The sequence below is a fragment of the Patella vulgata genome, chromosome 1 (assembly GCF_932274485.2).
Source record: "Patella vulgata chromosome 1, xgPatVulg1.2, whole genome shotgun sequence".
NCBI classification, from domain to species: domain Eukaryota; kingdom Metazoa; phylum Mollusca; class Gastropoda; family Patellidae; genus Patella; species Patella vulgata.
The window spans coordinates 59,205,538-59,231,112 of record NC_065879.2 but is presented as its reverse complement, the minus strand read 5'-3'; the positions used below and the strand labels follow the sequence as shown (position 1 = coordinate 59,231,112).

The 25,575-nt window shown below is 37.7% G+C and overlaps 1 protein-coding gene across 2 annotated transcripts in view; it reads left to right on the top strand.

Moving 5' to 3' along the window:
* The window catches only part of LOC126808776 (neurogenic locus Notch protein), a 429,826-nt gene that overhangs the window by 95,681 nt on the left and 308,570 nt on the right, over nt 1-25,575 (top strand). For both annotated transcript variants that reach the window (XM_056102639.1, XM_050533742.2), the window contains exons 6-9: nt 5,633-7,438; nt 8,119-8,209; nt 9,607-9,728; nt 16,923-17,016. In XM_056102639.1, coding sequence (XP_055958614.1) covers nt 5,633-7,438; nt 8,119-8,209; nt 9,607-9,728; nt 16,923-17,016 — 2,113 coding nt within the window. The remainder of the gene's footprint in view (nt 1-5,632; nt 7,439-8,118; nt 8,210-9,606; nt 9,729-16,922; nt 17,017-25,575) is intronic.

Below are 25,575 nucleotides of genomic sequence, written 5' to 3'. Positions count from 1 at the left end.
GTTTCAGGACATTTGTGTTCAATTGCCTCATAAATTTCGTGTATTCTAAAATGCTGCCACCAAACTTCTTAATCTCACATTTAGGTTTCTTCAATTCTTGTGTGAATGGGTGAGGATCTACAATCGGCGAGGAATCTAATACTTGATACTCTCTAGTCGCTTCCCTGACAGGTAAGTAAGATGTAATCTGAGGCTGAAGTGCTCTAACTGGCGTTGAATGAAGGTACGTCTAGAATGGTAAGTATCTGAACCATCTGTCACACCATACTGTTTCGGATCCCATGTCCCTCTTTTATGCAGACTTTTCTTTGAGGCAAATGATTTCTTCTCTATTTCGTCATGTAAAGAAGCGATTTCCTCTTCGATCTGACTTTGATCCACCTTGGTTTGCTGCTGCATTTGAATCCTTTTTAATTTTAAATCCAACTGTAGTTTTTCTAATTTGAGTTTATCTTCCAAATCCGCTATCTCCAAATGTAATCTATATATTTCCTGTTTCATTTTAAGTTGAGTTCTTGCTTCTCTGTTTTTTCTTTCTGATGTTATGGTGCTGGATCTTTGAGACACACTGTCAATTGGAAGGATTGTGTCCTTAACTGCTTCACTGATGCTTTGGGTTACTACAGTTTTAAAGTGAAGGAAATTCTGTTCAGACTGTTCCCATAGTTGTCAACTCCTTCATCGCAAAGCAGCAAACGATAACTTTTATGGTGGCACTGAAAGTCTTCAAATAGATCTAAGAATAGTTCATATCCTTCTTCAACTTCATCTACCTTTTTGTCCTTCATTAAACTTTCAATTTCTTTTATTTCATTTTCAACTGTAGCAGCAGCAAACTTCCTGTTCTTTAGTCTTACTTCCAATGAATGCCTTCTCCCTTTCTCCATCATTTTCCGTGTTCTAACCCCAGCAATAGTTTTAGCTAACTCCTTAGCGGATGGATCTGGAATCTTACTGACTTCAATTGATATGTCTTCAGATAGTTGTTCAATACATGGTACCTCTGCTTCTATATTCTTATCTGTGGTTCCCCTTTCCTTAATTACAACTTCAGATTCCTCTTAACAGCCGTTATATACCCCAACTTCTATTACTTTCTCTCGTCTTTCATCTTTCTTTCCTTCATCCATTGTTACTGTATATCTGTTACTCGTAAATGCAATTTGATCACAATATTCTAAAGGGTCCAGTCCAATGTATCTATCTTTAATTTTCTCAACTTCAACTGTACACCATACAGGACATGTATACTATAATCACAGGGAATGTTCTTATACAACATTAATATTCTCTAATTCTCTATTAATATGTACTTCCTGGTTTAATGACATTCTCAATCTACTGCTTTATGATTGACTTATTATTGATTGATTGATTTACTGAAAAATACAAAGTTTGACATAATAAGCACACAACTAAAATAATAACTCATATCCTACATGTAAGTAAGTACTAAGGTCCTTAACTAATTTCCACATGAAAAGACACAACTAAGGATATTCTGAGATGCATGGGGTTAACATAGAGACAAATAGCTTAATAAGATGCAGAATTATGAAGGGAAATGTAAACAGATCAATTCCACAGCATAGAACCTTCAAATTCAACAAGGTTTCAAATAAACTGTACAACGCCTTATTGACTGCCCATAAACAAATAAAGTAGGTCACAGACAAAGCCACTATATAATTTATATATACTCTTCAAAAAATGTAGGGGATATTGAAATGCAAATACCTATGCAGGTTGTGATGTGATAAATAGTCATGGACACTTGACATGCTTTGAGAGTATGTTCACAGATGAAGAACTTATCGCCCCAATAGCGCCATGTGTGTGTGTGTGTGTGTGTGTGGGGGGGGGGGGTCATTATCAAATTTGACACTTCAAGGAAGGGTTGATGAAAACTGCCGCGTGCTGGTTAATCCTATCCATGTTTGCTTTCCTATCGGTTCTTGCATAAGATTTACTGTTTAGCGTATCTTTTCTCGAGTGTGTTACGTTTAATTTGCAATGAGACGTCTTCAACATGATGAACGTCTACGTGCTATTGGCATGCTTCAAATGGGTTCTACACAGCGAGCAGTAGCCAACATGCTTAATGTGTCGCAGTCTGTGATCAGCAGACTGTGGAACCGGTACTAACAAATACACAATGCTGATAATAGACCTCGTTCACTACACAAGCCACTACACAAGCCCGGGATCGATAAATTCGAACACAGGTCCTGCGAAATCGAGGACAAACGGCAATCAGCTTTCTGTAAACTTGTATCAAGTTACAGGAATTCGAGTTACACCCCAAACGATTAGAAATCGGCTACATGCAGCACATTTGCATGCGCGACGACCGCGTGTTGTGCCTCCATTAACTCGCCAGCACATGGCAAACAGGCGTCAATGGTGTTGATAATGTAGAAATTGGGGTAATCGTCGATTGGCGCGTGTAATGTACTCAGATGAGTCCAGATTTACTCTGGATTTCACCTATAGACGTGCTCGCGTTTGGAGGCGTGTAAATAAGGGTCATGCTAACGTTAACGCCAAACAGCATGACAGATTTGGGCGTGGGTCTGTTATGGTGTGGGGAGGAATCATCATGCCTGGCAGAACGGACTTGCATATTGTTCAAGGAAGCGTCACTGGTGTGTACTACCGTGACCACATCCTGGCACCGATAGTTCTGCCCTTTGCTCAACGTGCTGGTCGACGTTTCATCTTTCAAGATGATAACGCCCGTACCCACCGCACTCGTGTCGTGAATGACTACCTCCAGCGTCACCATATTGTCCATATGCCTTGGCCAGCCATGAGTCCTGACCTTTCCCCAATAGAGCATGCCTGGGACATGATCGGGATACGTGTTCGTCGAGGTCAACGTCAACGTCAACCGACAACACATGTAAGAATTGGCCGTGGCACTGCAAGAGGAGTGGGTCAGATTGCCTCAAATCGTGATTGGACGGTTGTTTAGGAGCATGCCACCACGAATTGCTTAATGTCTGAGGATTGGTGGAGCAATTACTCATTATTAAGACAGGAATCAAAAACGACCATTTTCACTTTTGACAGTGTATCTCTTTGCGAGTGAAATGGGCCCGTCAGATAAGCCGCCCATATGAACTGTTTATGTTCATGTGTAGGCAATTGGCCTGTTATTAACATACACTGGTTACCTCTAAAAAAAACAGCAGTGCATTTCCGCAGATTTGTATCGTTTCTGAATATCTCCTACTTTTTCTTTTTTGAAGAGTTATTATCACTTATACGATTAATTCTAAAGTAATTTGGCACAGATATGGCGGTACATAAGTTCCGGATAATCGGGTCTACTACGTGGTTTTTCAGTGAAAGTTTCTTATTCCTTAAATACTTTGATAATTACAGTCATTAGATACACGAAAATGTTCATAAATGTTTCCTTGATATTGTTGCCGAGTTTGTTTGCTGTCCAAGTGTCCAATAAATAACAATAAAAGTTCCAGAAATCTTCAAAATACTTTCTTCAATTTTCTTCATGTCTCGTCAGCCCCAGTTTTCTTCCATCACGAGTAATTTCCCCCTGATCCGAGCACATTCATTTCGCGGATTTGGATTCCAAATTGATTATGAAGGAAAAACTAACTAAAGTAAGTTGCACAAGATGAAATACAACAATATTACATTATTCAGTCAATTTTCAAATATTTAAGCATCTTGACCTCAACAAACAGTTTAAATCTCTTGATGAGTGTCATTCTCTGAAACAGTTTGTGCAACAGACAACATACAGATCTGGAAACATTCTGGACCTGGTCATCATCTAGCCATTTCTTTCAATTGTTTCTTTATTGACAGAATCGATGAAATTAAATCTGGTCACCTGATGACAGCCCCGCTACCTTTATTACTAGTCAATTTACCAGTGATGAGCTCAGCGAGCTTCACTTGTTTTCCGAAGAGATTACTGAAAAGATTGTTCGCTCTTCTAATCCTTCAACATGTTTTTTCTGATCCATTGCCTACATCACTTGTAATTCAGTTTCTCAATGTGTGTCTGCCTATCATCAGTCGCATTGTCAACTACCGTCTCGGGTTAGGGATTTTCCCCCGAATTTACAAATTGACAGTAGTTAAACCTCTACTTAAGAAACCGACCTGTTTCAAACTTATTGTTTGTTTCTAAAGTTTTGGATAAAGCTGTCAACAAAAGGTTAAAAGATTATCTAAATTATTACTCTTTAATAGATAACTTTCAATCTGCTTATAGACAAAACCATTCCCCAGAGACTGTCCTGTTAAAGGTTGTAAATGACAACAGATCGGCTGTTGATGATTGGTGATTGCTGCTGCCTTGTAATGCTGGATGTATCTGCATTCGACACCATCGATCCATCTGTACTCTTCAAGAATTTGGAATATCATAAAATGCTTTGAGTTGGTTTCAATCAAACCTTCGTGGAAGCTCGCAATCTGTACACATATACACAACACTTTATCCGATTTAGTTAAGTTAAGGTTTTGCGACCAGTGTTGTTTGTGTTATATAATGTAAGCGTCGCCAGTATTCTAAAGTAACATAATCTTCAGTATCACTGCTCAGCAGATGGCACACAGATGTTGGACAATTTCGAGTTCACACATGTTTCCTTCAATAAAATAACAATTGATATAAATAATGGTACAATTGATATAAAATCCTGGATGACAAATAACATGCTGAAGTTGAACGACAAGACAGAAGACTTATGATATATGGCACCAAACAACAACTTCTGAACATTAGTCAAAAATCAATAACAGTCGCAAACTCCATAATCCAATTGGATAATAACCCGAAAGATCTTGGTTTTTATCTTGATTCAGAACTCGGCATGGAGAAATATGTGAATCAAATTAGCAAGACTTGCTTCTTTCATATGAGGTCCATTCGTCAAATCCGCCATTTGATCACAAAAGATGCAGCACGTGCTCTGGTTCGATCTTTAATCTTATCCAAACTCGCCTACTCGACTACTACTGAAGACTCGACTTCTGTCTAGCATAAACTACTGCCTTATACACAAACTACAACGTGTGCAAAATACTGTGGCTAGAATTGTGTGCCATTCTGGTAGAAATTGCCATATCACACCACGGTTAAAGAATTTATATTGGCTTCCACTGGAAAGCAGAATTAAGTTCAAACTTCTGTGCATAGCCTACAAATGTCAGAAAGGTGAAGCATAAGACTACTTGTCTCAATGCTTGTTTCTTATGTCTCCCAAAGAAATCTTTTTCCCAACATGAACTACGTCTTGTGGTACCCAACTACAGACCTAAGTCATTCGGTCATAGATGCTTCAAATACACTCTACCAAACCTATGGAATTCATTACCCTTAACCAAAAAGAATTCACAATTACCTGGCTGTTTTAAGAAGCAGTTAAAGACTCATCTTTTTCCGACTGCTTATTAACATTAACCGTGTTTTTATCATGTTATAAGTGGAGAGCTAAATGCGCCTTGAGCATTAACTTTGATGGATCTGTGTGCAATATAAAAGCTCGCTATTATTATTGTTATTATTTGAAACAAGCCAGCATTAATGGTGATCTTTGCCACCTGTAATGTTGTATTTTGTTATTTTCCTTATGAAATTTTTATTTTACAGATTTCCCGTGTAATGGTAGCTACTGTAGAAATGGCGGATCATGTATTAATTCCACCTGCTATTGTCAAGATGGTTACGATGGTAAATCGTGTGAGTTCATGTCCACAGCTGTTCCAGCTGTGACGCAACCAAATCGGCATGCCAATGCGTGTAATAACATTACTTGCTACAATGAAGGATCCTGCTTTATGGACAATGGTAACGCTTATTGTTACTGCTTTGGTAAATATACAGGGATGTATTGTGAAACCATAGTTGAAACAACCACAAACTACCCATCGACTTACTCCTCGACAAATGGAAATGAGATGGATTGTTATGGTATGACTTGTTATAACGGGGCGTCGTGTGTCATCAACTCTGCTGGACCAATTTGCAAGTGTGTCGGCCAGTATACCGGAAAATCATGTGACACAGCAATGCCCTCTACCCCGCCTACTTCACCGCCAGAATGTAATAATTACCAATGTTACAATGGTGGTAGTTGTTTTGTTTTGGTAGGCTTACCTACTTGTAACTGTTCACCTGGTTTTACGGGAATGAATTGTTTAACTCGATTAACAAGCAGTAACATAACTACAACAACATCTGGGCCGGGGACAAATTGTAACGGACGCTATTGTCAGAATGGTGGTTCCTGTAGGAGTTTGTCTAACAGAGACTATTGTGTTTGTGGACCGGGTTATTACGGTGAATGGTGCCAGTTTTATAAACCACTCTCAACAACTTCTGCACCTTTGAATTATTGTAACGGAAGTTACTGTCAAAATGGTGGATCTTGTCGGAGTTCGTCTAACGGACACTACTGTCATTGTGGACCAGGTTATTATGGCGAATGGTGTCAGTATTATAACCCTTTGTCAACATCTTCTTCGCCTTTGAATTATTGTAACGGAAGTGATTGTCAGAATGGTGGATCCTGTTGGAGTTCGTCTAACGGAGACTACTGTCATTGTGGTCCGGATTATTATGGTAAATGGTGCCAATATTACAAGTCTTCATCAACAACAGCTGGGCCTGGGACATATTGTAACGGAAGTTATTGTCAAAATGGCGGATCTTGTTGGAGTTCAAATGATGGAGATTACTGTAGTTGTAGACCGGGCTACTTTGGCCAATTATGTCAGTACTGGGATTACAACACTAATTGTGGTGGCAGTTATTGTCAAAATGGCGGGTATTGTTATGATTCAGCCCACGGACGCTATTGTGTTTGTTTTGGTGGCACCTCTGGTCAGTTTTGTCAGTTTAATGCATCCATGGCAACACCTGAACCTGATAATTACTGTTATGGTGGCCATTGTCAAAACGGAGGCACCTGCTTGACAACGGCCAATGGTAAGGCTTGTTATTGTACGGCTGGTTATACGGGACAGTGGTGCGACTGGTACAATACGTCATCCAATGGTAACGTGACATCTAACCCTAATCATGAATGTAATGGAGGTTATTGTCAAAACAGGGGCACTTGCCAGGGTTCACCTAATGGCGACTATTGTAGTTGTGAACCAGGCTACAAAGGACAATGGTGTGAGTTGCAGATCACTTTGAGCACGACCGCTGGTCCAAGCTATTTCTGTAATGGTGGGTATTGTCATAACGGGGCCTCCTGTTGGGGATCACCTAGTGGGGACTATTGTAATTGTGGACCAGGGTATACAGGAAAATGGTGTGAATCGGTTATGTGTAATGGCGGAGTTTGTTATAATGACGGGTGGTGTATGAATTCTACTAATGGAGAATATTGCACATGTCAATATGGCTACACTGGTGCTTACTGTGAAACAATGACAGAAACATCACACGGTGAGTACAATAATAGTCTAGAAAGGGTACTGATTGACCAGATGTTCTCGGAAAATAATCGTTTTGATGCACTGTTTATAACAAACATAGATATTAGATTTGAAGAATGTTAAAAGAACATTTTGTAACTTTTTCTAGTCAACCAATATAATAGACTAAAAGGCTAATATAGATCATACACAATAAAAAGTAATTTAACCATAAACATTGAACCGACAATTAATAAAACCGATCAGTCATAACGTAAAACATGTCCATCTAAAGGTTACACTGCTTTCTGTTAATTTCACAATGCCAAAACATTATTTTTATTGATGAATAACACACAACTCATCTATGTCTACGAACATCGAACTGAAGAAGGTATCTGACATAAGGGTGACTTAGTGCGCCCGACGTTGGCTTGCTAACCCGGAGGTCCCGTTTTCGAACCCTGCGTTTGCTGAGGAAGTTCATCGGAATTTCCCCCAATGATCCCCCGCCATTGGTGCAGGGCAAAGGGCCTGGCAAGGGACAACAAATAGTTATTTGGATGGGACGAAAACCTGAGGCATGCACTAAAAGATCACTTGGCAGTGAATTCATAATAAGAATAGGGCATTTGAACAGGTGGTAAATGATTAGTGAAAACAATAACTTTAGCATTTCTGTGTTATGTTAGTGTTAATGTTTCATTTTAGATAATTCCTGTTCACAACGTATTTATGAATGCTCAAAAATTGTGGCAAACTATGGTTCCCAAGCAATGCTGAATCCAGAGGTCTATTGCCGGTAAGAGAAAGAATATTTGTATTAGAAAAATTCCTATATTTTTTCATATCCAACATATCACTGTAGTTGTAGACCGGGCTACTCTGGCCATGGCAACATCTGAACCTGATAATTACTGTTAGTTTAGTTTAGTTTAAACAATATTTTATTTGTTTGAAAAGGATTGAACAACAGGTAAAGCCTATATATAAGTTCTTTCCCAGGGATACAGAAAATAATAAATTATAAATATAACATATACATAAAAATAAAATTAAATATAATAAATTGTAAAACCGAACATATATAATTACTGTTATGGTGGCCATTGTCAAAATGGAGGCACCTGCTTGACAACGGCCAATGGTAAGTCTTTTTATACGCCCACATTTTCATGCGGACGTATATTGTCGTCGCCCCTGTTTGTCCGTCCGCAATTTGTTTGTGGGCACTCTACAGGTCACAATTTTTATCCGATTTCAACGAAACTTGATATATAGCTTTATCTCCCTAAGATTTCGGTTCCTTTCGATATTGGCATGTATCGGACCATAACTTCATGGATTATGGCCCCTGATTGTACGAAAAATCGCGTTTTTAGCTTGTGGACACTCTAGAGGTCACAATTTTGATCCGATTTTGATGAAACTTGAAATGCATGTTTATAACCCAAAGATCTTGGTTCCTTTCGACATTCGCGCATATCGGATCGTAACTTCCTGAATTATGGCCTCTGATTGTACGAAAAATCGCGTTTTTAGCTTGTGGACCCTATAGAGGTAATAAGTTTTATCCTATTTAAAAAAACGTTTGAATATATCACCGTTACACCCTAAGGATGGTTTAGTTCGAATTTCTAAAAGATAGGATCAAAACTGACAGACAAAATGGCCGCCCCTCGTACTCAAATAGCGTAAAAATATGATTTATCAAGGTTGTGGACTCTCTAGAGGTCACAATTTTCTTCTGATTTTGATGAAACTTGAAATGTAAGTTTATAACCCAAAGATCTTAGTTCCTTTCGATATTTGCACATATCGGATCGTAACTTCCTGAATTATGACCCCTGGTTGTACGAAAAATCGCATTTTGTTTAGCTTGTTTTCTATCCATCTCTTGCAAAATGTGGGCGTATCCGGCCTGACAGCCGGTAATCATGTCGATTTACTGGATTCCAGACATTTTGCTTATCAAATCAAATGGCGTGTTGGATTTCTCTCTTTAAAAAGCTCAGTGTACATGTATGCCTGAGTAATTTCGAGACGATGATGTTAGATCCGCCACTAATAACCTGTGATTATACGAAACGCTTCACTGCAAAAATAAAGCAGTAAATGTAAGTACTGAATACAACAAAAATCCCCGACCACGTTGCTGGTGTCCACCTCTCTATTATGCTATGTTTTCTGGTGTTACAGGGTGACCAAGGAGTTCATGAATTGTTATTATAACGTATCTGACATCTGTTCTTTAGAAGAAACAGTCGTGTCTGCCTTCAATCAAAGCCGGCAAACCTACGATCAATTATGTTATGGTCAAGGTAAATATATTTACGATGTAATTCCCTGCAATAGCAATATTGTTGTTAATTTATCAATGTAATAAAGCATAGATCCTATTTTATTTTACAGTTGAAACCTCGTTTTATTTGTTTTAACGGCATTAGGATCATTTTCCACACTAGTTTGAACTGCAAGAGAAGACACCTATGCTTGGGGAATGCATTACAATGTGACAGGTTTTAATTATGTTATAAAATTGTAGTAGGGTGAATTTCGACCCAATAGCAAATGTTTAATACGTCGTGCTAATCAACACAGTATTTCTTAATTCAGTATACTATATTTTAATGGATCTTAATTCACCTTAATTACCCGCCCCTCTCCATTTATATCTATTTCATATTGTCTCATTTATTGTCTCCAACTAGTATTCTTTGTTTTACACTTTAAATTGATCTTATAAATAGAGAATCTCCTACCAGTCTTTTTTGATATAAAAAAAATATCAACACAAGTTGATAAAGTAACAAAAAACGAGTAGGAGCTTTTATTTATCACCCAATTACATGCACAAATAGATAAATATAGTTCTTTGCTGTAGATTTCACTTTTACTGATACGGCAGTTCATTTTTATTAAAAAAAAGAGTTACTTTTAATAAGAAATGAACTGTTCTTTGAATATAAAAAAAGGTAGTTCCTTTTCAACTGGCCAATCAAATTCATCTAAAGCGATATCTCCTAAGGAGATATCGCAGTAGATTATGAAATATATCACACAAGCGATATCTACTGTAGAATGTATTATTGGGTGATAAATTGCAATTAACGGCTTTACGGCTAGGGCATTTTAGTTACCATGGTATATTGTTTGTATAGACGATAGATTATAGGTTTAATACCATAGGTAACACATGGGTATATATATATATATAGACCAAACTAAGTCAGTCAGGGGAACCTTGCTACAAGCGTGTCATTGGGAGATCAACTTAGATCACATTCCCAAGGACATACCTTATTTACCTGTATTTGGATATTTGGAGACACAAGTTTATGTCTATTCCCATATCCATATTGGAGCTTATCTTCTATTTAAGATACATTCCCGCGTACAAACTTTGTGATTGATGATATATTTCGACTAAAAACATATTCAAAGTAACCAATCTATCAAAAATTTGCTTCAATTCCCTCTCAAGGCTTTGTATTCGCCGGGGATACCTATAGCTATAAGTAAGCTGTTGTTAGACGTAATGTCTGTCAACTTAGCTTCATTGTGGGTGGGTCCATTTTTTCAGAATGTATTTATCATTACTTACTGTACATTTACATTATATATTGAGGCCTAAGTAAATTCTTGATTATTTCTGTCAACTTCTTTTTCCGCCCCTTTTGTATGTTGACACCCCTCAATGTTCCCAAAACCGCCTAACCATTTGATCAAGAAATAACAACCGCTCCCTGACTTAAGCTAGCACACACTAAGCTGACAGATAACAGTCGGGTTGCCAGTTAGTGATACCCTGACAATTTTGCCCAGTGCTCGCCCCATGGGCGTTTTTCGGGTAATCCAGTATTTTTCTAGTAAGATTGGGTGTCTATACTTTCCATATATACCAAATTTGACATACTTTTATTGGAAATAACCACCCGATAAATATTTTTCTGGGAAAGTATCGTTAAGTATTGAACCAATATTTTTATACGCCACATTTTCATATGGATGTATATTGTTGTCGCCCCCGTCCGCCCGTCCGTCCACAATTTGTTTATGGACACTCCACAGGTTACCATTCTTATCCGATTTTGACAAAACTTCAAAAATAGGTTTATCTCCAACAGATTTTGGTTCATTCGATATTGGCATGTATCGGATCGAAACTTATGGCCCCTGATTGTACTTATTTCAATTCCCATGTCCATATTGGAGCTTATCTACTATCAAGCATTGGACCAATATTTTTATATTGGATCTCGGTTCCTTTCGATATTCGCTCATATCAGACCGCAACGTTCTGGATTATGACCCCTGAATATAGGAAAAAGCACGTTTTTAGCTTGTGGTACCTCTGTGACACTATCCTTGACACGGATGATCAATTAGAGAAGATTGTGACACTACGGTGTCGTTAAATAGATGAATTATGAATTACTTTCACGTTGTGTATACGATCCGTGACACTAGGGTGACACTTATCTAGTCATGACCGCATATAAAACCTCAATTATCGATTGACTCTAGAACACTTTATTGGTTAACTATGTTATTATATCTTTATAACATCCATAATACAATGGTTATATACAGGAAACTACACACACACAGCTATAACATTAAATATAAGCTAGATATAAGTTCCCTATCCCCTAGCTTGCCTTTTGTCTTTTGTTTCGCAGCCTCGCAGCCTAGAAGGCTGTGGGAACGTCCTTCTGAGAATACGAAATGATATCCAAAGCAATTTAAACCCCGCACATTCTTTGTAAGAAGATACGTGCATGAGTCATGTACTGACCCCGGGAAAGTGGCGAGGTACACCTTTATCTGGTTGGTCAGCTGCACAGAAGCTATTTTGAATTTCAACACTGTATACGTATATGGGCACTCAGAAGGACGGGTGTCTACGTGTCTAAAACTGACTTTATACGCCCACATGTCATACATTGTCGTCGCCCACGTCTGTCCGTCCGCCCGTCCGGTGTCCACGCTCTGGTGGCTAAATAATTAAGGTCATGAGACGAAGAATCCTATTGATTTTGTGTACTTAACGTTAATATAGGGTAGAACTAAAAGCCAAACAAAGCTGACAATTACTTCATGGGTTGTTATTCGTAATTAGATTTTAATGTTTTCCTTACCGACAAAATACAAATATGCGACACCCCTTGTTAACTGCCCAGACGACCTAGCTGTTGTGGGCGTATGTTTCGCTGCCTGGTAATCTACCTTATGAATTCACAACAGACCAATGGATAATGTAATATTGTTTTGGTTGGAACGGGGTATGCTGCATTGACGCGATTCCCAAGACACCGAATAAACTAACTATGTACAGACGTGAAAAAAAAAATAGCACGTGCGATGATGTGGGAGTGGTATTTTAGTTAGAATAGACATCCAAAAGGGAAAATTAAAATATCTAAAAAATGGCCAGACGCTAGATATTGTATATTTGTTTTTTTATACTATTGGATAAGTGTTCTAGCTAATGTTACTATTTCACAAATTATAAATTGTTGAAAAAATATTTATTTATTGTTTTTACTACTTGTATTTATCTCTTTTGATTAACATAGTGTTTCTTGTTATTTCTAATACAGTGCACGCATGAAAATGCATGGTCTATTTTCCACAACGGGTTAGTCTGTTGCAATTAGATTGCAATTAACGTCTACGGGCAATAGCGTTTTAGTTAACATGGTATGTTGTTTGTATAGACGATGGATTATAGGATTAATACCATAGGTATCGCATGGGGATATAGACCCAAGTGAGTTAGTCAGGGGGGCCTTGCTACAAATGTGTCATTTGGGAGATTAACTTAGATCAGGGGACAAACATAAAACAAAATTTAAGGGAGGTAGCTTCCCAAGAATTAATTTTGTGATTAAACTGGAAGAAGAGAGAATGGTTAAGACGGAAACAGATACGCGTTTAATTTCATTCCCAAAGTATCCCTCTTGTAAAGGTGAACATATATTAGACGACTGCTAAAAATTTAAGAAAATGAATATGGACGATAAACGGCGTTTAGTCCAGGAAAGTAGACTATGTTTTAATTGTTTAACTTATGGATATCGCGCTGGTTTTTGTAGAAAACGCATAAATTGTGATCTATATAAGGGACGCAATTACATAGCTCTGTCAGAGGTACCCCACCACTAGAAATGTCTGTCAGAGTGTTTTTGTAATACCTGAAGATGTACGGTACACTGCAGTAAGATTTTCGTGTAGTACACTTTTGAGCTAATCTGGCCTAGTTGGGGATCATGGCATTTAGGGCGTGGAATACCACACCCACCACCAGAAACCCGGCAGACTTACATTCTGATGATACCAGATATACATACATTGATACCATATAGGAGAAAATTGGTACACTTTTCAGCTAGGTTGACCCCCTGGGCTCCCGGTCTAGTACTGATTAGGTCCACCATTGACAACTTGAGATAAAAATATTGAAGTAAAGGCCAGTAAGCATGCAATTTTCCGCCCTACATTTCAACCTAACCAACCTCTCAACCCTTGTATCCTTCCGCCGCCTCAAAATCATGAATATTCACCAAAACCGATGTATTTTCAAACCCTTTTCTACACCAAAAAGTCAACAAAAATCGCCATGCAAAAGGGGGAAAATGGAAAGGGAGATCTAAAGACTAAAACATAACCTTCGCCCTTCATTCGTAGGAATATTTGGTAATCTGTGTCCTCTATAGGGGTAAAACTTCAGGTATCACCAAAAGGCCTTTTTTATTTGCATCCCATGTGTTCTGGCAACATGCCAGCGAAAGAAAATCAAAATCAAAGAATAACTGCAAAAATGATGGCCCCTTTTAGTATACTCGCTGCTTTAAGTACACTAGTGCATCTCAGGTCCATGGAACTGTTTTAAAATTGAAATATCTTTCATATATGAGTTATGTGAAAAAACTTGTCAAGTTCCAAATAAACTACATAGAAAACACTCATAATTTGGAATTTTTTAAAAAATATATATTTTTTTTTACTACAATGTTAAGAAAAATGTACAAAATTAACACGTAACATCTTTCAAAATATCAATAATTTTCCACTTTTTAGATAGCCAGACTGGCAAGAAATATACATTTAGAAATGTGCAAACGAAAAAATTGCAAATCAGTTAAATTGGTTGTAATATTAGAGATCTATTCTGAAATATGTATCCCTACCTCCTAAACCTGTCAATGACTGAATCAATCTAATCTTTGGTTGCAGAACTAACATTACCAAAGGAATCTGTCTTAACAGCTATGTTTTACAATCTATGGCTAACATATGTACATATAATCTAAAATATGTGCAATAAATATGAATTAAGGTTAAACATAGGCCTTGATGAATGAAAAAAAAAATGTCATATTTAGTCTATGATCACCCCTCTCTAACAAAAGGGTCACAGAATACACAGTTTTCACAAATTTGGGAATATTTCAATGTTTCCAACATCTCAAACCTCAGAGACATCATACAAATTTTAATTGCAATCCTTGTGCTGAAGCAAGATGTCTGGACCTTTACATCAATTTCCTAAAATTTATTGTTTTATAAGTAACATAAATGCAACAAACACCGCAAATCCTAGATTTTGATAAGAGAATGTTGAGCATTAAGCTGACATTTACACATCTACACCAGTTTTATATCAGGGTTCTAAGTTTGACTCCACACAAAAGGGTTAGAAATCCTTGAAATGTACAAAATAACTTCATTGGCCTGAAATGTCCCAGGGTTCTAAGTTTGACTCTAAACAAAAAGGGTTAGAAATCCGTGAAATGTACAAAATAACTATCTATTGGTGAAAAATAGGATCCTTAGTTGTAATTCATCCACAAATTCCAATCATTTAAATCTCAATACATGAGCAATTATATCTCCAAAACACATTTTTTAAAAAAGGGGTGGGGTGGGGCGCTTATAGCCCATCTTAATGGAATGGCAAAGTGAAAAATGTCGAGAAAGACTTGAATATAGCTTTCTACATGAAGGAAATGCAAGAATTTAATGTTTCTAAGATGAGGAAATAAAAGCTAGGTAAAATAGTGGCAAAATTGAGCCAACCCCTGTATACACAGTGTTACCAATTTTCAATTTTCTGTAGGAAAGCTAGAGCATTTTCGAAACCTGACAAACTTATAAATCCCATCTAAGTTATATTTGCAATGAAAATAAAGACATTTTTAGACGTTTTGACTCATTTGAGTAGTCATGAAAGGATTAATTTCCACATCGAATTGGGTTGAATCTGGAGATTTTCTGTGAATATTCTTGTGTAGACAACATTTTGTGAAATTACAATACTGTTCACTTAACCGTCCTTTCTGAGGCTGAATAAGCTAAAATTGGGCATTCAAATAGTTTTCTTTATGTTAGAAATGAAATAAAAACTGAAAATTTAGGAATTTGGTGTAAAATCACAATTTTCCTCAAAACTTTTTTTTTTTTTAAAATTTAACTTTTTCTTTTGTTTTTTTTGTTAAAGTCAGAATATCTTATACATATTTTCTGAGAATTAAGTCTTCATATTTTCAAAACTAAGACATATCAGTCACAGCCTTGTCACACACAGACAGGCCACAGATCACTAACGATTTCCCCATTGACTTTATAATGTTAATTCTCGTCTCTTAGAGCAACATGTGGCAACCTCTTGCTCAAAAGCAAGTATCTGTGACTCACTAAGAAATAAAATATTGTTTAAACCAAGTATGAGGTTTGCCATGGAAAACTTGAGATACAAAAACTGGAAGTAAAGGCCAAAAAAAAAAACCCATGCAATTTTCCGCCCTATTTCAACCTAACCAACCTCTCAACTCACGTATCCTTCCGCCTCAAAATGATGAATATTCACCAAAACCTTGCAGAAAATGTATTTTAAAACCCTTTTCTTCGATTATACACCAAAAAGTCAACAAAAATCGCCATGCAAAAGGGAGAAAGGGTGAGAAAGACTAAAACTTACTTTCGCTCTTCAATCGTTGGTGAGCTGTGTCCAAATGCTTCACATCATTCAATCAAAGTTCACCAACATGAGATCTGACCTGACCTTGCACACAAAAACATTAGATCTACGTGGGGTGGAGGCCATGGAGAGTGTCAAGAAACAAAACAAAATTTAGTTCTGTATTTCAGTCAGATTATTAATTTATGAAACTAATCATTTCATTCCGATCTACAGCTTATTGTATCCTAGAAATTCCCACATTTCACAAAACAGCATTTTAAAATACAAATTCTTAAATGAGTTAACATAACAACCAAATTGGTCCACATCACAATAAACAAAGTAATGGAGAGATAAACAATGGGTTGAATTGGAGAAGAATGCTTTGATTAAATGCTGATTGATGATAACAAATTATTCCTGGGCTTTGGACATTTATTTTCCTCACAGTAAAATGAACGCAACATATATATTATACTTGTTTGACAATTTAACTTTGATTACAAATTTTATATTGTAAAACTAATATCATTGTTTTTAATATTTTCAGATACATCGTGTTTGAACGAATTCTTGCAATGTGGCAATTTAAGCTTACAGTCTGCACAATATGCCTTTTCAAGTGATAAGATGTTATTTTGCAGGTACGTTAGTGTCTTCTTTTTCCTCTTTTGGTTACCTTAAAGGTAAAGTAAATCGTCCTGTTTTTGTTAGTATTATAATTTCAATTCTTTTTCATTTCGAATTGTTTAGAAGAAGTGTCGATTCATTTTAGCTGACTTGACCTTTAATCTAACCAATAAACAGAAATTTCGACTTGCGCTCATTTGATTTAAAAAAAATAAATTTGGCTAAAAGTAGACTTCTAAGAGAATTAATAATACAGTACAAATAGGATAAAGAAGATTTTATGTGGTTGAGCAATCAAAGATTAAAACAAAAACAAAATAAAGATGTAATTTTGATTAGGTTGCTGAAGACGAACTCACAGATATCTCCGCAAGAAGCAATCTCTTTATATTAGTATATATGTTACAGTCATTTGTGTAATCAGTCATTCCATGCAATGACTAAACGAATCAGTCATTACGCGAAATGGCTGTTGGTGCCAGGCAATATGTGCAATCACTGAAAAAAAATCCAGTCATTACACGAAATAACTAAAAATCATGGGCAGAAATTACGCAAAATGACTAAGTGCTGTCCAAATCACAAAAATTAACTGTAAAACATTTATTGACGTCAAATCAAACGTTAAATCATATTAATTATAACGAAATGTTAACTTTTTAAAAAGAAATATTAATTCATTGAAACGAAATATTAACTCTTTGAAATGAAATATTAATTCGTTGAAACGAAATATTTATTTCATCACAAAAGTGTTATTGTCAAATCACTTTTTAAAAGAAAATTCCGTCACTTTTTAAAAGAAAATTCCGTCACTTTTTAAAATAAAATTCCGTCTGGTTTATCTCTTAAGTAACTTGTTTTTGCATAACAGGCTGCTATGACAACGGCTGGAGCATTTGCTTTTTTTTTAAAGTATTTGCATCTATTCGTCTCACATCTCTTGGAACTTGCACAATTGCACCAGAAATATCCCTGTCCACCACAGCTGGATTCTATATGTACAGCCTGACGAAGTGTTACCGTCTTTGTGCGGTCTACATCAGATTCAGTATGTAACTGATTGCGTGAAAACTCCCCTTTTAGAATCCCTGCTTTGGCACAAACGGTGTACATGTTATTCTCATCGCAGTCGATGATTATTCCCAGAATATTACGTGGATCACCACGACCCCTATCAACTAGAGGGATTGGCACAGCTACGTTGTCTTCCACCTGACCAGTAGCTAGTTCCGCTCGACTCCTCTTGACCATACTTTGAGCTTGTATCATCTGATCAGGGCTGGCACCTTTTCGTTCACATAGGGTGTTTTGCTAGCGGGCATTGAGTAAATCCGAGGCACCATTCCCCTGTTCAACTGGGCTAGCTTGAGGTGCAAACTCAAAATTCAGACTGGTAGTTTGTGTCGGTTCCTGACTGGTAGTTTGTGTCGGTTGGTAGTTTGTGTCGGTTTCTGACTGGTAGAGGGGGAGTTGGATGGCTGAATGGTTAGCACGTGCGCGCTATACCATAAAGTCTGTCATTGAGTCAACTGGCGTGGTTTCGAATCCCCGGTTGTACGTGACAAGGAGTAGGGTCGCCTGTCCAACCTCGTGGGTTTTCTCCGGGTCCTCCGGTTTCCTCCCACTGCTAAAGACCCCTACGCGCAAGCGAATTATTGAAATAAAATTAAACCAGATGTTAGTCCCGAAATGACCTAGTTTGTGTCGAGTGGACGTTAAGCCCCATTTCTCTCTCTCTCTCTCTGACTGGTAGTTTGTGACGGTTCCTGACTGGTAGTTTGTGTCGGATCCTGACTGGTAGTTTGTGATGGTCCCTGACTGATAGTTTGTGTCGGATTCTGACTGGTGGTTTGTGACGGTTTCTGACTGGTAGTTTGCGCCGGGTCAGGATTGGTGGTTGAGTCTTGCAGACTGGAAAATGCGAACAATAAATCGTCCTCACTTTGCAGCCATTCAATAACTTCGGTCGGCAAAGATGATGATGTTAAACGAACTTTAGATTCATATCCGAACATAGCGGCATATGGTGATCGTTTGATTCTAGAATGCAGATTGGAATTTTTCTGAAATTGTACAAATTTTATGGCCACAAACCAATCATCTGTGTTATTATCGCCCATCCAAGCAACAAGCACATCCTTGATGTCACCATTTGGCCTTTCCACAGACCCTTGACTTTGGTGGTGTCGAGGTTTACCATGAACCATGACAAGTCTGGGCCACATCAGCTTCAGTTCAGAGATAACCTCGGCAGCAAATTCACGTCCATTGTCGCTCTGGAGGATAGATGGAGCACCGACAAGAAGAAAAATATCCAGTAGGTGATGAGCAACCTCAGCAACACCCTTTGAGGTTAATGCTCGTAGAATAACAAACCTGGTCAAGTGGTCTTGATAGACCATGATCCACTTGAATGAATTTTGGGCTATGAATTGCATATCAATATGATCAACTTGTGCGCGCGAGGGGAATTCTTTTGTGAGAATGGGACGTACCACCATACCCTTGGTTCTTGGGCGCTTGCGTTTCCTCTGACATTCCTAGTAGTAGGACTTAAAAATTCCATGACCTCTTTGACCATTCGATCACGTTCACCATGGTCAGTGGCTATGTGAGCTTACTTGGCCACATCGTACGTGTTTTCTATACTGACATAATATACTGGATCCTTAATTAGGGTGGTGCGCTTTTTTGATGGGTTTCTCAACATCACCACACTGCTGTATCTCAAACCTGAAAAATACGATATATTTTTAAAAACTATATTTACGTTTCAACTAGGCATTTCTAATCATTATCAAGCAATGATAATAGAATGTTGTTGTTGTTGTTTATTAAAGACTTAACGTCCAATACATTAAATATGATATTATGGACATGTTGATTTAATTAAATTATTTACACTTAATGGGTTGAAAATTGGTAAAAACACAAAATAAAAACCTCCTTGTATATCAAAAGGTCAATTTAAACACACTTATCTTCTCCCTTTGTCATAATAGAAATGAAAACTGAAATGGGGTTTAACGTCCTACTCTTCTGCTCCGAACTGGGCTAATGAAGACGGGTATACGCCATACAGTGTGCTATGAGGGAAATTTTGCCGGGAAGTGGCGCAACTGCCTACTCTTATAACGAATTCCAACTGCCAAGGGATCTTTTACGTGCACGCCAATGTGTACACGGGACCTGGGCTTTTCGTGCCATCCAAACAACTAGACAGCTGTCCTTGTCAGGCCCTCCGTCCTGCATCACTGACAAGGGGAACCACGCCGGAAAATCAGGATGAACTTTCTCGGCCAATGCAAGGATCGAACACCCGACCTCCAGGCTAGCAGGCTAGCGTCTTACCAACTTAATCAGAGTGGCCCCTTTTGTCATAATAAAAAAACAGGTTAAAACAGGAGGTCCAGCTGATTGATGTTTGGCGTCATCAGTGCGGATAGAAAAAAAAGCCGTGTTGAAAAAGAATCCTCTTGCGTTATTTGGAAAAGCGAAGTGCTCGCAGTAAAAACCACATAGCTGGACCCGTGGCTTTACATATTAAAAACTGTTCGTCCAATAAGTTCCATTTGGTTAAAAGTTAGTTAAAAGTCCTTCAATACGGTTCACAGCGTTATCGATTAAAAGTTAAAGGCATTCCATTAGGGGTTTTCTTGCGTATGACTCATCCTAGATAAAAGTTAGCTAAAAAGAAGAGCCAGCAGCAACACAGAACAAGGCAATTAAAACAAATTAAAACATAATACGAGAGGGGAGAGTATATTTTGGAGGGTTTATTGAAGTTTGGAATCTTCCATTAAACCTCCTACTGGGAGTCTTTTCTCTTAACGGTCAGAATGTGGCCACATTCGCTCTTCACTGGTATATATTTATTGTCGGTAATTAAATCTTTAGTTCTCATTCCTGTGATTAAGCCACAAATTTTGCGAGATGAGTGATTGACCTCAGCCTTTAGTCGTTATTTAATTTGAATCTAAAAGTATTTGCTCTGGCCAACTCGGTATTCCATTCTGATTTAATCTTAGTTTTAACAAAGCTGTTAAATTTATGAACGCTATATTTTAAGTCTTCAGTCTTGCAGAGGCCGAGTCCTTTGCGAGCCAGATTGTCTGCAGACGCATTGCCTACTATGTCAACATGGGATGGTATCCATGTAAATTCTACGGTTTTATTTTTGTTTCGGAGGGAACAAAGACTTGCTCGAATATTCTGAACAATTTATGGCCTAGATATTGTTTTATCGTGTATTATTGACTTTATGCCGCTAAGGGAGTCTAACACAATGACAGTGGATGACACACGCCACTCAAGAACTGTGGATATTGCCTTTAATTCTGCGGTATGGATGGAGCATCCATCTGGTAGCCTTTTTGATATAATAACATTAAATTCAGGAATGACTACACCTAATGCAGTTTTCGTTGTGTTTGGATCGCGGGATCCGTCCGTGTATATTTTTCGTTCAAGAATTCCCTCGATAGCATTTGAGCGTGTTGTGGATTTTCTCTCTTCTTAACAACATTGCTTAGTATGTCATAGTGTGGGTTTAATAAAGTCCATGGGGCTTGATGCGAAAATACCTTGTCAGTAATCTGATGGTGATCTAATCTTAGATCTTTTAATAGAACATTTATTGTTCTGTGACTGAACGGTTGAATCTCTGATTTAACATTTCTTTTGAATTTTTTCCTTGATGTTTTTGTACACTTAAATGTAGGACAGCTGTCCCCATGATATTGTATCTTTTAAAAATATTTTCAATATGTGGTATAAAGTCATTTTGCGATCAAAGGTCACCCCTAAAAGCTTTGCCTGATCTTTGAATTCAATTCGGGTGTTGTTCATTTCCAGTTTCATAGACGACACATCCCTATGATCCCTATAGAAGAGCATACATACTGTTTTACATTCAGATTTTCGAAATCCCCATTCATTGGACCATTTCGTCAATTTGTCTAAAGCTTCTTGCATTTTCGTTGTAACCGTACCGTAGTTATTCGCGGAATGCCAGATTGAGCTGTCGTCTGCATAAACTGCTACGTCAATAGGTTTCTTAAAGTCATTAGTCATGATATTGAAAAGTGTGGGGCTTATAACGGAACCCTAGGGTGTGCCATTTTCGAGTTCATATTTATTGCTTATTGAGAGACGTACATTAACTTGTATTTGCCTATCGTCTAGAAAATCCTCGATCTAGTGGAACATTCGTTCTGTTACCCCTAGTCCATGTACTTTTTTTAAAAGTAGGCCATGCCATCCACCCAAACTAAGTTAAATGCCTTGGTCAGGTCGACAAATACTGCACATAGATGATTGTTCTTTTTAGACAGTGAAGTCATGATCTCATGTTGTAACCTTACAATATGATCAATAGTGGAGCGCTGTCGTCAATATCCACTTTGATTTGGACTAATAAATCCTCGATCTAGTGGAACATTCGTCCTGTTACCCCTAGTCCATGTACTTTTTTTAAAAGTAGGCCATGCCATCCACCCAAACTAAGTTAAATGTCTTGGTCAGGTTGACAAATACTGCACATAGATGATTGTTCTTTTTAGACAGCGAAGGCATGATGTCATGTTGTAACCTTACAATATGATCAATAGTGGAGCGCTGTCGTCTATATCCACTTTGATTTGGACTAATTAATCCATTACTTTCACAATAAAATCTTAGCCTGTTATTTACAATAGTATCAAGGCTTGTAAGAACCGGTTTCATTTTTATCTTTTAATGGTTTAATCAATGGGGTTATCGTTGCTGTTTTCCAGCTTGTAGGAACTATTCTATCTGAGAATGATTTATTGAATAATTCTAGAAGTAAATTACTTAATGATCCTGAGAGTTTTCTTAACATGCTATATTTTATTTGATCTTCGTCAATCGCCGAGTCAATGTTGCCAATGCTTTTCTTTTGCCTCTGAAATGAACTGTCTGGCGTTTGCATCACACTGCTTATACAAGGATTTATTCTCTGTTGACCATACACGAAATAGTTTTTTACGTGCTTTTTTCCTTGCATTTACGGCTGTTTGACATTCCGGGGACCACCAAGATTTTAGGGATTGAATTTTCTGCCACACTGAAGATTGCACGCGAAATATTCTGGGGGGCTGGATGGCCGAATGGTTAGCACGCGCGTGCTGTATCATAAGGCCTGTCATTGAGTCAACTGGCGTGGTCTCGAATCCCCGGTTGTACGTGACAAGGAGTAGGGCTGCCTGTCCAACCTCGTGGGTTTTCTTCGGGTCCTCTGGTTTCCTCCCACTGCTAAAGACCCCTACGCGCAAGCGAATTATTGAAATAAAATTAAACCATATGTTAGTCCCGAAATGACCTAGTATTTGTCGAGTGGACGTTAAACTCTCTCTCTCTCTCGAAATATTCTCGTTAAATATATTTATATCACCGTGTCTTACTGCGCTTGGGTTGATTTCTTCACAGTAGTGTTGAAAAAGATTCCAGTCTGCTTGTTCAAGTTTCTATCTTTGTTTGCACGTCTGAGTTTATTTCAGTTAAGACTATTAGATGATCACCACCCAACGTACTATTTATGACTTGCCACTTACAGTTTAGAGCTATACTGGGAGATGTTAGAGTAAGATCAAGGTGGGTTGCACCCAGTTTGTTGCCAGAACCGATATTATGATTTTACAGGGATTATAAATGTTAACTACGGTCATATTTTGTTTGTCGGCTGTAGCTAATTCTAATCCGATTACCTCGACTTTATCAGAGTCTATTCTAATAAACTTATATGAGAGTTGTTCATTGGCAAACATTGCAGCACCCCCAGAACCCTTTGTCAGGTTTGAGCGATTTTTCCGCAAAAATCTGTATCCAATCAGTTTTGGGTCCTTCTGTTTGTACCTAATTTTGTTTCCTGTATGCATATTATATCAATTCTGCCATACGTGGTGTGAGATCATTAGTGTTTAATTGCATTATGGTTAACTTATTGAATATACCGATGTAAGTTATTGGATTATTTTGATTCGAGAAATTTAATTCTCATTAATGAGCCAGTTAAAGTATTCGTTAGTATTTTTTTTATATTTATTTTGTCATTGGCCTTGGAGTTATTCTCATTTTTATCAAGCCTCCTTTGTTCAATGTCGACTAGTCATGACGGACAGGACCGTTGTTCGTTTCGGAAATTTCTTTCCTTTTCAGAGGGGATTTGCTTTCCCTTCGTTCGACTTGGTCGGTGGTTGCGCATGTGAGATGTGGTCATCCGAGTGATCAGATGATATCTCATCGTCACAAGTCCCAGCCTTCTGAGTATTGTTAATCACGTGATTAGGGACTGTGCTATTTATTTCTAGATGGTTGTTAATAATAAACCTTTTTCCACTTTGTTTAATAACGTTAATTACACTGTCCTTGTCCGATGAGTTATTTATACAAGCGAATACACCAAGCATTCTTTCTAATAAAAAATCATAAAAAGTGTTCCTGTCTTTGGACTGTAGTAATTATGTGATTCTTTCGGTTTATCCTTATCTAAGTTTGATTGACTACTTAATATATTTTGCCTTTCAACGCTCCCTTCTCGTATATCCCTGTATGACATTATAATTAATTTTACTTCCTTAAACGAAATGTTCTTAGTATATTGAAATCTGTGAATTTCTTTTATTTCAATGAATTTAGTGCAAGGTTTGTCAGTTGACGTGTGACTTTCGCCACAATTGACACATTTTAATATTTCAGATGAGCAGGTATTACTGCTGTGCGAGTCTGAACATTTCTCCCACGCAGTTTTAACCTTTACATATTTTGACACGGGGAATATACGGGTATACTATTTTTATCTGATAGCCTAATTGTATTTTTTCTGGGACGTGTCCCTTTTTAAACGTGACTTGTATGGTTCCCGTATTTTTTGCCATCTGGAATTCTGTAACTATATATACTCTTAAAAAAAAGTAGGGGATATTGAAATGCAAATACCTATGCAGGTTGTGATATGATAAATAGTCATGGACACTTGACATGCTTTGAGAGTATGTTCACAGATGAAGAACTTATCGCCCCAACAGAACCACTGAGCTGCACATGCGACACGCAATGGCGCCTTCAAGGAAGGGTTGATGAAAACTGCCGCTTGCTGGTTTATCCTATCCATGTTTGCTTTCCTATCGGTTCTTGCATAAGATTTACTGTTAAGCGTATCTTGGCTTTAGTGTGTTACGTTTAATTTGATCGGGAGACGTGTTCGTGTTCGTGGACGTCAACCGACAACACTGCAAGAATTGGCCGTGGCACTGCAAGAGGAGTGGGTCAGATTGCCCCAAATCGTGATTGAACGGTTGATAAGGAGCATGCCACAACGAATTGCTGAATGTCTGAGGATTGGTGGAGCAATTACTCATTATTAAGACAAAAATCAAAAACGTCCATTTTCACTTTTGACAGTGTGTCTCTTTGCGAGTGAAATGGGGCCGTCAGATAAGCCGCTCAAATGAACTGTTTATGTGTAGGCATTTGGCCTGTTATTAACAGACACTGGGTACCCCTAATAAAAACAGCAGTGCATTTCCGCAGTTTTGTATTGTTTCTGAATA